A 12807-nucleotide genomic window follows, 5' to 3' on the forward strand; every position below is an offset into this window, starting at 1 on the left:
GGTACTCACCTTGCCCAGGACAGTGAGGCATGGTTTCGGGTCCAATTCTGGCTGTTCCAGCTTCACCACTCCTACCCAGCCATATTCATATAAGTCCTCTTCATCATTGTTATTACACAGGCCCAGTGGGTGCATCTAGGAAACAAAAGGGAAAGAAAACTTCAGTTTGCAGGCTGTAGATATGACTGACTCACAGTGTGCATTTCTCAGACTCAACAGTTCAAAGTAACCTCAAAACTTGAAATTATATGATGGGGGATGCATTTTTCAACCCATGGGGAATCTTTTTTTTTTTTTTTTTCCCCTGAAGCTGGAAACGGAGAGACAGTCAGACAGACTCCCGCATGCGCCTGACCGGGATCCACCCGGCACGCCCACCAGGGGCGATGCTCTGCCCACCAGGGGGCGATGCTCTGCCCATCCTGGGCGTCGCCATGTTGCGACCAGAGCCACTCTAGCGCCTGAGGCAGAGGCCACAGAGCCATCCCCAGAGCCTGGGCCATCTTTGCTCCAATGGAACCTTGGCTGCGGGAGGGGAAGAGAGAGACAGAGAGGAAAGCGCGGCGGAGGGGTGGAGAAGCAAATGGGCACTTCTCCTGTGTGCCCTGGCCGGGAATCAAACCCGGGTCCTCCGCACGCTAGGCCGACGCCCATGGGGAATCTTATCTCAGCACAATGAGCTGAGCACTGGGGAGAAAACAATAGAGCAACTATACATATATTTTATTGGTGCTGTCCTCACAACTCTAAACAGTGGTCACCCGAGGCAGACACCACCCAATGGGATGTAGGGGAAAACAGCACAGCACCCATGCAAATGCCAATCTAATTTGCTGTGCAATGCTGTAACATTAAGGTGCAGTTACAAATGAAACTAGCTAGGTTAGTATCCAAGACCATTTGGCTGCTAGGCCTTAATAACACATCAACTTCAACTTATGCAAGAGGACTTAAAAACACGTTCAGGAATTTATGGAGAGACCACTAGAAATATGGTAGAATCACCAGCATAAATTTTTTTTTTTTTTTGTATTTTTCTGAAGCTGGAAACGGGGAGGCAGTCAGACAGACTCCCGCATGTTCCTGACCGGGATCCACCCGGCATGCCCACCAGGGGGCAATGCTCTACCCATCTGGGGCGTTGCTCTGTTGCAACCAGAGCCATTCTAGCGCCTGAGGCAGAAGCCACAGAGCCATCCCCAGCACCTGGGCAAACTTTGCTCCAATGGAGCCTTGGCTGCAGGAGGGGAAGAGAGAGACAGAGAGGAAGGAGAGGGGGAGGGGTGGAGAAACAGATGGGCGCCTCTCCTGTGTGCCCTGGCTGGGAATCGAACCCGGGACTCCTGCACGCCAGGCCAACGCTCTACCACTGAGCCAACCGGCCAGGGCCGAATCACCAGTATAATTAACAGGCTGCTTAAAGGTTATCCCTGGTTACTGGGAAACAGATTAAATACTTTCAGGCTTTTCCAGAATTTGCAAAGCACAAAAATCAAAGATAGGTAGAGGAGTATCATTAAATTTTTGCTAATAAAAGTGCCATCCGGCCCTGGCCAGTTGGCTCAGCGGTAGAGCGTCGGCCTGGCGTGCAGGGGACCCGGGTTCGATTCCCGGCCAGGGCACATAGGAGAGGCGCCCATTTGCTTCTCCACCCCCCCCTCCTTCCTCTCTGTCTCTCTTCCCCTCTCGCAGCCGAGGCTCCATTGGAGCAAAGATGGCCTGGGCGCTGGGGATGGCTCCTTGGCCTCTGCCCCAGGCGCTAGAGTGGCTCTGGTCACGGCAGAGCGACGCCCCAGAGGGGCAGAGCATCGCCCCCTGGTGGGCAGAGCATCGCCCCTGGTGGGCGTGCCGGGTGGATCCCGGTCGGGCGCAGGCGGGAGTCTGTCTGACTGTCTCTCCCTGTTTCCAGCTTCAGAAAAATACAAAAAAAAGAAAAAGAAAAAAAAAAGTGCTATCCATGGAAACCTGAAAACAGAACAATCCTAGGGTTATACTCACAGTTCTATCACTGAGTTGTATCAGCCCCTGGAATCCCTAATAACAATTTGGGAAGAAGAAATTCTCACAGATAAACATAATTTACCAAGACATTAATGAACCTACGATAGTGCTAAGCTCTTTAAGTTCCTGGCTGTAAAGATATGAGACCTAAAAACCTACTGTGGTAGATAGAATAATGGCCCCTATGTCCTAATCATGTCCTAACCCACAGAACCTGTGAATATGTTACCTTACATGGCACAAGAGACTTTACAGATGTGATTAAGTTTGAGGTGGAACAATTATCCTGGAATTAACTGGGTGGCTCCAATGTAGTCACAAAGGTCCACTTAAGGAAAAAAGGGAACCATAGAAACATCGAGGAGATGGAGCAATGGACTTTGAAGATGAAGGAGGGAGCCATAAGCCAAGGGATACATGCAGTGGGCCTCTAGAAGCTGAAAGGACAGGAAATGGATTCTCCCTAGAGCCTCCAGAAGGAATGCTGTCCTGCCAACCCACTTTTGACTTCTGATCTCCATAACAGGAAGAGAATAAACCTGCGTTGCTTTAAACCACCCAGTTGTAGTAACTTGTTATATGCCCTCCTAATCCCCCACTTATTTTACAGATGAGAATGTTAGAGTTCAGGATAAGTAGTTTTTACAAGACAACACAGCCAGCAAGTGGCTGTACCCAGAGATGACCTGGGTCTTAGATTCACAGTCCAGTACCTTCCCACTTTATCTGCTTAACTTTATTGTCCCTTCCTCCAAAAACTGGTTATGTGATTGGGGGAGAAAATCTTTATAAAAAAAAAAAAAAGGTTGCCCGCCAGCTCTAGATCCTAGGGCATTAGAGAGCAACACGAATGAATTCAGTGCAGGAAGCAAAGGTTGCTAAAATGTTTGGGGAGCTGATGAACCTTTGAGCAGGTGATGCATCTTGAGCTGAGCTTCGAAGGAAGAATTACACTGATCAGGGGAAAAATGAGAGATGGCAGGCAGTCAGTCCAAATTCAGGGAGGAGAAGCTAAGGGCTCAAGGGAGAAGAGGAATGAGACCAGCCTGAGCAGTCTACAACAAAAAGGAAAAGAGATGAGCTATAAAACTAAATAGGAATTTAGATACCAAGACAATAGCACAGATTGTTCAGTAGAAAAACTGCACATTCTAAATAGTTTACCTGTCAATACAGCAGAAGACAGAAAACAAAACAACAACAACAAAAACATTCCAGGCAGATGGGTGACACACCTTCTGGCAGTACAGTGCCTGGACTCAAGAGGCATCAGTGAGTAGAGAAGTGAAGGGCACAGCCCAGAGAAAAGAGGTCTGGGCAGTTCAAGGCAACAAGAAGGCTGCACAAGCCCGTGAGGCAGATGAACACAGGGTGCTACAGAGGCGTCTAACATCTGTCTTTAGAGTGAGTGGATGAGCAATAACCACTCCCTGAGAATTCTAACACATGAGACAGAGAGCCCTGGGACATCCAATTTCTGCATGAGTCTCAGGCTTGAAGAACATGCTCAAAGGACAGATGAGGTTTCTGCACGCAGGGGATATAGCACAACCTTCCTGTAAGCTGTCTCGGAAGAACTCAGCCCACTCTAGGAAGTTTGATGGTTATTAATGATGAGCAGCTTGAAATGTGGACCACACACCAGGGAGAGGATAAGTGAGGATGATGAGCCAGTTGTACCAACAGCTCAGTCACCTCTGACCTCAAGGAAAGGGCTCCCAACACTGGCTCAAGTCAGCTTCCTAAAACCCTAGGTCTAGTCATGTCAATGGCCACCACCCACACTATTGACCCTTTTACTACAGTATTCTATGATATTTTAAGCCTGGCCACATGACTTAGAGGTTTCCAAACAGAGTTGCTTTTTGTTACTTACACATGTATGGGTTTGGCCAGTAATAAAGAAGTATATTGGAGGAGCAGAGGTATCATGCAGTCTAAGACTTTGTATTTATATCAAGAAGCCAAGCACAAAAGACTACGTTTAATATGATTTCATTGATATGAAATATCCCAAATAGATGAACCCATAAGGACAGAAAGCAGATTAGTGTTTGCTGAGGCCAGGGGCAGGGGAAGGGGGAGTGACAGCTTAATGGGCATAGGGTTTCTTTTTGGGGTGATGAAAATGTTCTGAAATTAGATGATGGTGATGATTGCCAGAACACTGTAAATGTACTAAATGCCTCTGAATCATATACTTTAAAATAGTTGAAATGGTGAATTTTATATCAATTTTACCGTATACAAAAGTTTTTAAAAGGTGTACCGAGAGTCTCCTGAGAAATGACCGCTTTCAGCAAACAAGGGATCCACCATGGAGGACAATGTGGTTTTCACCCTAAGAGCCTAAGCCAGTTACTGCAGCCCTTCTGGAAATGGTGCCCTGCAGAGTACTAGCCCTGCAAAATGGAAAACAGGTTCCTGTACAAGTAAATAACTTGAGAAACACTTCACAGGGATTCAGGATTTATACTTACAAAGGTCTGAAGAGGCCTAAGGTTTAAAAAAAACAAAACATTTTTAACCTTTATTAAAACCAGCATTTCCCACTCTTTGATTATAAGCCTGTTTGGTGTTAAATATGATCACACTGTTTCATGGGACAGGCTTTTGAGAAATGCATACACAAATGACAAAATAAACCTAAAGCAAACATGACTGAAATGTTTAACACCCATGATGCAAAGAATAAAGGCTATGGTGAAAGAAGCGGAGGGACAGTCGAGGGTAGCTGGAGGTAAGGGGAGGCCTGGGAGGGTGGCCAGGATGTGGAGTGAGGAAGAGGGACAGAAGAACGATTAGGAATGGGAACCAAGAAGCGGAAGCAGAAGGCGAAGCCAAGGACTGGCGCTTTGTATCCACAGTGAGGAGGAAGTAGGTCTGACCAGGCTGGAGGCTCATGCTGTAAAAAGTAAAACTCAGGGCCACATCCAAGAGCATATCCCGAGGCATACAGAAATCTGAACAGGTAAGCCTGCTAGTCCCCTAGAGTCAAATGATGGATTCTCGGTCCCTCCTCAGCAGTCCTGCCCTCCCATTCTCCTACAAGACTCCCCTATCAAATCATCCACTTACAGTGGGGTGACTTAGCAGCTCAAAATGTCAGCCTTGTCAAGGGTGTTGACTTCTGAACAGAGAACAAAGACTTAAAAAGCAAAAGGAATTTTTCTAAAGCACCAGTGGGTGTGATTGATTGGCATGGGTTGCTTATTTTCCCAAGGAGGGCAGAGAGGCCATAAAAATCACATCTCAGAGCATCAAAAACCTACCCCAAAATCTCCACCACCTTCCCAGAGCCACTTTTGAGTTATTTCTCTCCTGAGTTCCTTATTCTGGTTTACATCCCCAGGTGCCCAAACTATTTGGTCCCATTAATTTAATCTCGACTACATTTCAAGTATAACCGGCCTCTTCAACCCATATGCTGAATATTGTATGATTCAGGCCTCTGTCAGCTCGCTCTGATGACAATATCCACTTCCAGAAATTGTTACCACCCCAGGCCTCCAATCATTCACACCCTGGAGTTCTCTTTTGCCAAAGGCTCCAAGTTATAAGCTCATCAGAATGTTATATAGGAAAGTACAAGTAGCCATAACATGAAAATATTCCTTCGTGAACTGAGCTGTCTCAAAGGAGGGAATACTAGTGGTTGGCAAACTCATTAGTCAACAGAGCCAAATATCAACAGTATGATTAAAATTTCTTTTGAGAGCCAAAGTTTTTAAACTTAAACTATATAGGTAGGTACATTCCTTATCGAGGTAGCGCCCACACGTGGTATTTTGAGGAAGAGCTACACTCAAGGGGCCAAAGAGCCGCAGTTTACCGGCCAGGGGTCTAGGCAAACACATAAAATGTAAATGAATACACCAAATCTGGAGACGGTGTAGAGGGGGGTGCTATGTTAGCACCTGCTATGTTTATATATTTTATTTTATTTTATTTTATCCTTTTAGTAACCTCTTGCAAATTGTTGGAATATCCGATGATACGATGACTAACCAGGCCATGTAAAAAAGTTGCAAACTAGAAGTTTAAATCAGCCACTGATGCAGAATGTAATGGAGTCCACGAAAGTCATATTAGTCAACACTCAAAGCCAATAATGGCAACCAGTCTAATGAAGGATAAAGAAGAAATCCACATAGGAGTTTCCACTGAGAATGATCAAAGGCTTAAGACAAAACTTTGGAAAAAGTGAGAGTCCGCCAATATTTTTGGAAAAACGACTTTTGATGATCCTGTAGCTGAAGTCAAACATGAGAAGGCTGCCACATCTATGCTCTCATAATTTTGCTGAAAATATCCCAACACTGCCAACATGGGATTTGTTCTTTGTTTATTCTCAGAAATCAGTACAAAGTTGCTTTTATAATTTAACTTGTTAAATTAAAAAGAAACTATTAATTTTCAGTTTTCAAGATAAAGCCCTAATCAAACCTTTCTTGCCACTATTTACTGAGAAATATTAGCCCCTAATTTAAAAATATGCCAAAGTCTTTTCTGGATTACAATCCTACAGATAGATAATGAGGACTTCCTACATATGGAATGCATATATTCTCCTGAGGATTCGGCTAGCTATTGCTTCCACACTATATCACTGCCAACAGTTGTCACATAAAACCCAGTTTGTTAATTCACACACGGTGACATCAGCCAGTGACATATATAGGCGGTGATGACATATAAGATCTGTGTGCACTTCTGAACACTTTACCATTCAAAATGAACTTAGGAGACTTCAGTAAATGATGTTCAAGCATGTTAACTTTGAACTTAATGCGGCACATAAGCATTTAAAAATTATAGGCATTTCTGAGTTTTCTTAAAATGTTTGATTGTATGGGGTTTACCTTATCAGATGTTTGAAATTTGAAAAGTTTTTGTCTTAATATTTTTAAGAAGGTTAAAAATGGTTGTACTGTGTATAAGAAATCAGGGACATCAGAAAGAACTTATAATAAAAACATAAAGAAAAAAATAAAATAAACTCAGAAATCTGGAATGGAACTTGAGAAAGACTTTACTGGACAGAGAACGCTGAAGAAAGGAAACAAACAGCCTGAAACGAGAAGACAAGCAACACCCTGAGACAGACCCATAGAAAGACAACACAAATAATTAATAAAATACAATTAAAGTGTGAGGTTATAACAGAAAATACGCCCTGTGTTATACCTGTGGCCTCATGCTTTCAGAACAATAACTTTGGGTGCTCAAAATCCTTGTTTAAATCAATTGAAGGGAAATTTCCAGTGGATTCTTTATCATGAGGTTTGACATTATTATGAGGCTGTGGCTCCTGCTCTCCTCCTCCTCATTTTGTTCTAAGGAATGTTTTGGGGTGGAAAGAATAAGAGCTTTGGAATCATACAACTGTGTGTTTAAACCTCCTGCCTCTTATGAGGCATATCTCCTTGGGCGGATGACTCAATTTCTATAAACCTTGATCTTCCCATCTGTAAAACAGAGGCAATGGCATCTGACTCAACAGAGTGCTGCTGTAAGGATTAAATAAGGTAAAATATATAATCATGGTAGCATAGTAGACATTCAATCAGTGGGAAAGCCCTCTCCTATTTCACTTTCTCTATACTTGTCATGTTTGCTTGTGCTTTATGGCTTTGCCTAGAATACTCTGTTTTCAAGACCAGCTTAAATATCACCCCTTCCACGGAACTTTCTTGAATGCACCAAAACAGCCAGCTGCTTCCACCACTAAGTCCCCAAATGCTTTGTTTGGTACTTACCACAGTTTTTTCAGCTTTCCCTCTAAGATGGGCACCTGCCTCTAGAAGGACAATGTTACTCAGAGGTCCCCTTATACTCACCCAGAGCCTTGTGTCCAAGAGTTGCTCAATAAATGACTGCTGGGTGAGCAGCCTTTGGCCTGAAGGTTTTGGTTTTGGTAAGCCACTTGGATCTCCACTCAGCTAAATAAGGGACCAGGGTAAATAGGTCAAGACTAATTAAATTGCTACATGAATTTCAAAAGATTTGGCTCTTATAATCATTAATGACCAAGTCACCAAAGACATTCCTGGGACAAAAAAGACTTACTGGCAATGACATAGGAGCAAAGACTGTCCCTTCTTGGGCCAGCTGTGGAACCACAGCAGCGGGCATGCAGAAGTAGCTAATGCTTTCTGTGTGCACAGGATAGCGCACAGCTGCCCTTTACTCAGGCAGCTCCTGACAGCATTTTATAAGGGCAGTGGAGGGAGATAAAGAATACAAGATACCTTCTGCTAAAATGCAAACCCTTAAATTTTCCCTCCCATATCCGTTTCTGGAAGCTGCTGTCAACTCCAAAAAAACAAGGGACTAAACCCAAGGAAGAAGATGGCATAGGATCCAGGGTACAGGGAATCCAATAAAAGAAGAGGCATAGAGGGAATTCCTGGGATGATGGTGATGGAAATCCCAGCCCGAGGTGCAACCAGCCTGGGGTGACCAAAAAACCAAACCAAACAATAATAACCTGAATCATTACCCAGTGGGTTTTACAGTTCTGAGAAGAATGCTATAGTTCTGAACAAGAACATGAAATGTGATAGTTACATAGCAAACTAAAATAATGGGGAGGAGTTATGCTATGTGAAATAAGCCAATCAGTGAGAGACAAGAACCATATGATTTCATTTATATGTGGAATCTAATGAAATAAACTAACAAAATAGAAACAGACTCATAGATACAGAGAACAGACTGAAAACTATCAGAGGGAATGGGGATTGGGGAGCTGGGTGAAAAAGGCAAAGGGATTAAACAAAGGAAAAAAACCTTATAGATCTAGACCACAGTGTGGGGATTGCAGGAAATAAAGGGAGGTGAGGAGAGGTGGAGGAGAATAGAGGGGGGCTAGATGGGGATGGAGGGAGACTTGTTTGGTGGGTGAACACAGAATGCAATATACAGATGGTGTATTACAGAACTGCACACCTGCAACCTGTATAATTTTATTAACCACTGTCACCCCAATAACTTCATTAAATTTGTTTTAATAAATAAATAAAGTAAGTAAGTAAGTAAGTAAGTAAGTAATGGGGAGGGAGCATAATGATTAACTCCAGGAAGGAAAAAAACAACAACAAAGAAAAACAGAAAGTTACACCAGAGTTGTAACTTCGGTATGGCCTGCGTGGCCCAGTTGAGAAGAGTAACAATCATAGTAATGTAAACCCTGTCCTAAGCAATAATTGTGATATAACTATTAGGCAAAAATGTAGAGATGGGAAAGAAGAGACTAAGACCGTGATGGTGAACCTTTTTATAAAAGCCACCCACTTTTGCAGTGCTAATCAACCTGGTCCCTCCTGCCCACCAGTGGGCGTTCCAGCTTTCATGGTGGGCCAATCATGGTGCCATTTGGTTGCTCTGCTACCACCCACCATGAAAGCTGGAACGCCCACTGGTGGGCAGGAGGGACCAGGTTGATTAGCACTGCAAAAGTGGGCGGCTTTTATAAAAAGGTTCACCATCACGTGACTAAGAGAACAAATCTTCATCCATCATATTAGGAAGTCAAAAAAATTTTTCAGCCCTGGCTTGTTGGCTCAGTGGTAGACTGTCAGCCCAGCATATAAATGTCCCAGGTTTGATTCCTGATCAGGACACATAGGAGAAGCGACTATCGGCTTCTCCATCCCTCCCCTCCCTCTCCCCTTTTTCTCTTTTTCTCTCTCTCTTTTCCTCCCGAAGCCATGGCTTGATTGGCTCAAGTGTGACAGCCCAGGCACTGAGGATAGCTCTGTGGAGCCTCTACCTCAGGCACTAAAAATAGCTCAGTTGCAAGCATCAGCCCTAGATGAGTTGCCGGTTGCATCCTGGTCAGGGTACAGGCAGGAGTCTGTCTCACTACCTCCCCTCCTCTTACTTGGAAAAACAATTTTTTTTCATGGACTAAAAATATGAAGCAGCAATATAAACATGTTATTTAGAAATCACAGAAATTTAGAAATATCCAGAGGTGACTAGCAGAAGAAAACACAAAATAATTGAAAATAATTGCCTCTGAGAATAGGAATCAGGAATGGCAAAGGATGGAATACAGGAATGCTCTTTTTAATTATAAGCCATGAAGTACTCCTTGCCTTTTTATAAATATATACATGCATTTTTGGATTTAAAACTTTATATGTACTGCTGAACAGAAGTCCCTTCCTCCAGATGTTGCAGCAGATTCTATGGGTACTGTGGAAAAACATTGTGTTAGGCCAAAGTAAGACCCCACAGGCAGCCTGCACAGGGCAGTAGACACTTGGAGGGAGTCTCTGTCTGGGATGGCTGCTCTGGGAGCCATCCAGGGTCTGGGCCGGGGGTGGCTGGGAATACAGCACAGGGATGACTCAGGGAGACATGGTATAAGAAAGAACTAGCAGCCTTTACCACCTCCACAACCAAAAATAACTCTCAGGTGGCACCAGAGTGCGATGTGGATTTGGGCGTTAAGAGATGGCAGACACAATAACCAGGGTGCTTTTTCTTACATTTCCAAATAAGGAGCTTCTAGGGCTAATGGCTAACAACAAGCAATGCCTATACCTGACTATTCCTGATGCCAGGTATCAAACATCTGGTTTTATGTTGAAATATGAAGATGGACCTTCTTCAAATTTCCCTGAGCCCAAAGAGGTCAACTCTCATGGTTTCACTGTTTTCTTAATGGACAAAGAATCCACGGGAACTTCAAAGTCAAAGGACTATGTCAGACAAGGTTAAATATCTGAAGAAACAGAACTATGTTCCCTTGAGTACAGGACATCAAGCCAAGCTTTGAAACCAAGACCAGCTCTTTAAGAAGCTTTCAGTACAAAATCCTTGAGATATACTGGTGCACTTTCCACATGTCTGAAAGGGCAAGACTGAAACCTGGGCTGGTGGTGCTGTTATCCAAGGTTACAATATCTCTACACTCCACTGAACCTTTAAAATAACTTCAAAAGGGCCGCCTGCTTCTAAGTAGGTTACTGTTACACAAGGAGCCAAACACAGAACTAATAGGAAGAGAGACATTTCACTCTGTAATATTATCTCATCAAAAAATTCCTGGGGATTTAAAAGGGAAACTTCCTTCCTTTTGTCCTTTTGCCGCTGTCGGCTAGGGTAGGGTGTCCCTATGGTACAGGGTTTCACATGAAACAACAGTCCCAGACCTTACAAGGTGTGGCAGCTAGAATCAAGACTTATAATTTATGTGAAGGAATGGTAAAGGACAGCTCCACCCACTTCTCTTTTAAATCATAAGGATTATATTTTTCTCTTCTATGTACAAAGAAATAGACAACTCTCTTTTGCTCCTTGAACAAACAGCCTGAACCTTTTTCTGGATCTAGAATCCAGAAGTACCTGAATACAGTTTTTCCCCGTCATCATAGCAATGGGGACAGCAACTGCCCTCGACACAGAAAAGCTGGCAACTGCTGCTGTGTGCTGGAAACATCCAAATGGTAACTGCCGGAGGATTAAACCCGCATTTCTTTGCTGAGGGCTCTGGCTTTCAGAACACTAAGCTGGACTCTCTCACAGTGGGTGTCACCTTTTAGAGAAAAACCAAGAACAGATTCTACCCTATTTGGTTCCTCTGTATCAAAAGAACAACAAGAAGTTGCCTGTCAGAACCCAGGTATATCAGCAACTACTTCAAATCCACCTTCTCACTTGACTATCTCCCATCCTCTGGAACTTCATTTTTACCAGATAATTATATAGAAACTTAGATATGGCCCTTTGTATATCTCATGACTTTACAAACCTCCACTTAGAATGTCCTTTCCTATTTCAAATAGATGTTTCATAACTTAATTTTTTTTCTTTTTTGAAAAAGAATCTAATATATTATAGAAAAGTGTCTGAAAACATTAAACAAAAGTTGATTCTAAACCCATTCTTAAAGTGACTCATATGGCTACCAGATGACAAGTACTGCTCTGTGTACAGAAATTCACTGACATAGTTTCAGTACAAATTGCAAGGCAACTTAATAAAGGACACTTGATTGTTCTTGTTTTCTGGTTTTCTCTTTTTAGCAAGCGAGTGAGAGAGAGACATCTCTTTTTAGCGAGACAGACAGACAGGGAGAGAGATGAGAATCATCAACTCTTCATTGTAGCACCTTAGTTGTTCATTGATTGCTTTCTCCTATGTGCCTTGACCAGGGGGCTCCAGCCACGCCAGTGACCCCTTGCTCAAGCCAGCAACCTTGGGCTTCAAGCCAACAATCTTTGGGCTCAAGCCAGCAACCATGGGGTCATGTTTATGATCCCACACTCAAGCCAGCAACCCTATGCTCAAGTTGGTGAGCCCACACTCAAGCTGGCGACCTCGGGGTTTTGAACCTGGGTCCTCTGTGTCCTAGGCCAGCACTCTATCCTGTGCAACCACCTGGTCAGGCTGTTCTTGTTTTTAAAAGGTGAGGGTTAGGTGCTTACACACACCAAAGAGTTATTAAGAAGAAATATGTTGGTGGGGAAAAGGTAAAAGTGGAATCCTCACTTTTTCCGATTTAAAAAAGAATACCATAAAACAACTCAATAAAACTACATGATGCTGGTCTGAAAATAAAAGAAAACAAGTAGAAGAGAAATTCCAAAAATACATTTACATTTTCATAAGATCTTACTATGATACAAAACAGGGCAAAAATATGGATATATAAAGGAATCATTTAATAGTAAGTTCTGTTGGGACAGGTGGTTAGCAATGTGGAGAAAAGTTCAGTCTGGCCATCCATGAGTTGTTCTGAGAAATGATGAGGCAACATGAGTTAATACCATGCCTGAAGACCAATTATCATGC

General features: G+C 43.3%; 1 protein-coding gene across 1 annotated transcript in view; it reads right to left on the reverse strand.

The window, feature by feature from the left end:
* The window catches only part of ZNRF3 (zinc and ring finger 3), a 166127-nt gene that overhangs the window by 63293 nt on the left and 90027 nt on the right, over positions 1–12807 (reverse strand). Inside the window, exon 2 of the mRNA XM_066370581.1 lies at positions 10–135. Within this exon, the coding sequence (XP_066226678.1) occupies positions 10–135 (126 nt within the window). The remainder of the gene's footprint in view (positions 1–9; positions 136–12807) is intronic.

The sequence above is a fragment of the Saccopteryx leptura genome, chromosome 2 (genome assembly GCF_036850995.1).
Source record: "Saccopteryx leptura isolate mSacLep1 chromosome 2, mSacLep1_pri_phased_curated, whole genome shotgun sequence".
In the NCBI taxonomy this organism is placed as follows: domain Eukaryota; kingdom Metazoa; phylum Chordata; class Mammalia; order Chiroptera; family Emballonuridae; genus Saccopteryx; species Saccopteryx leptura.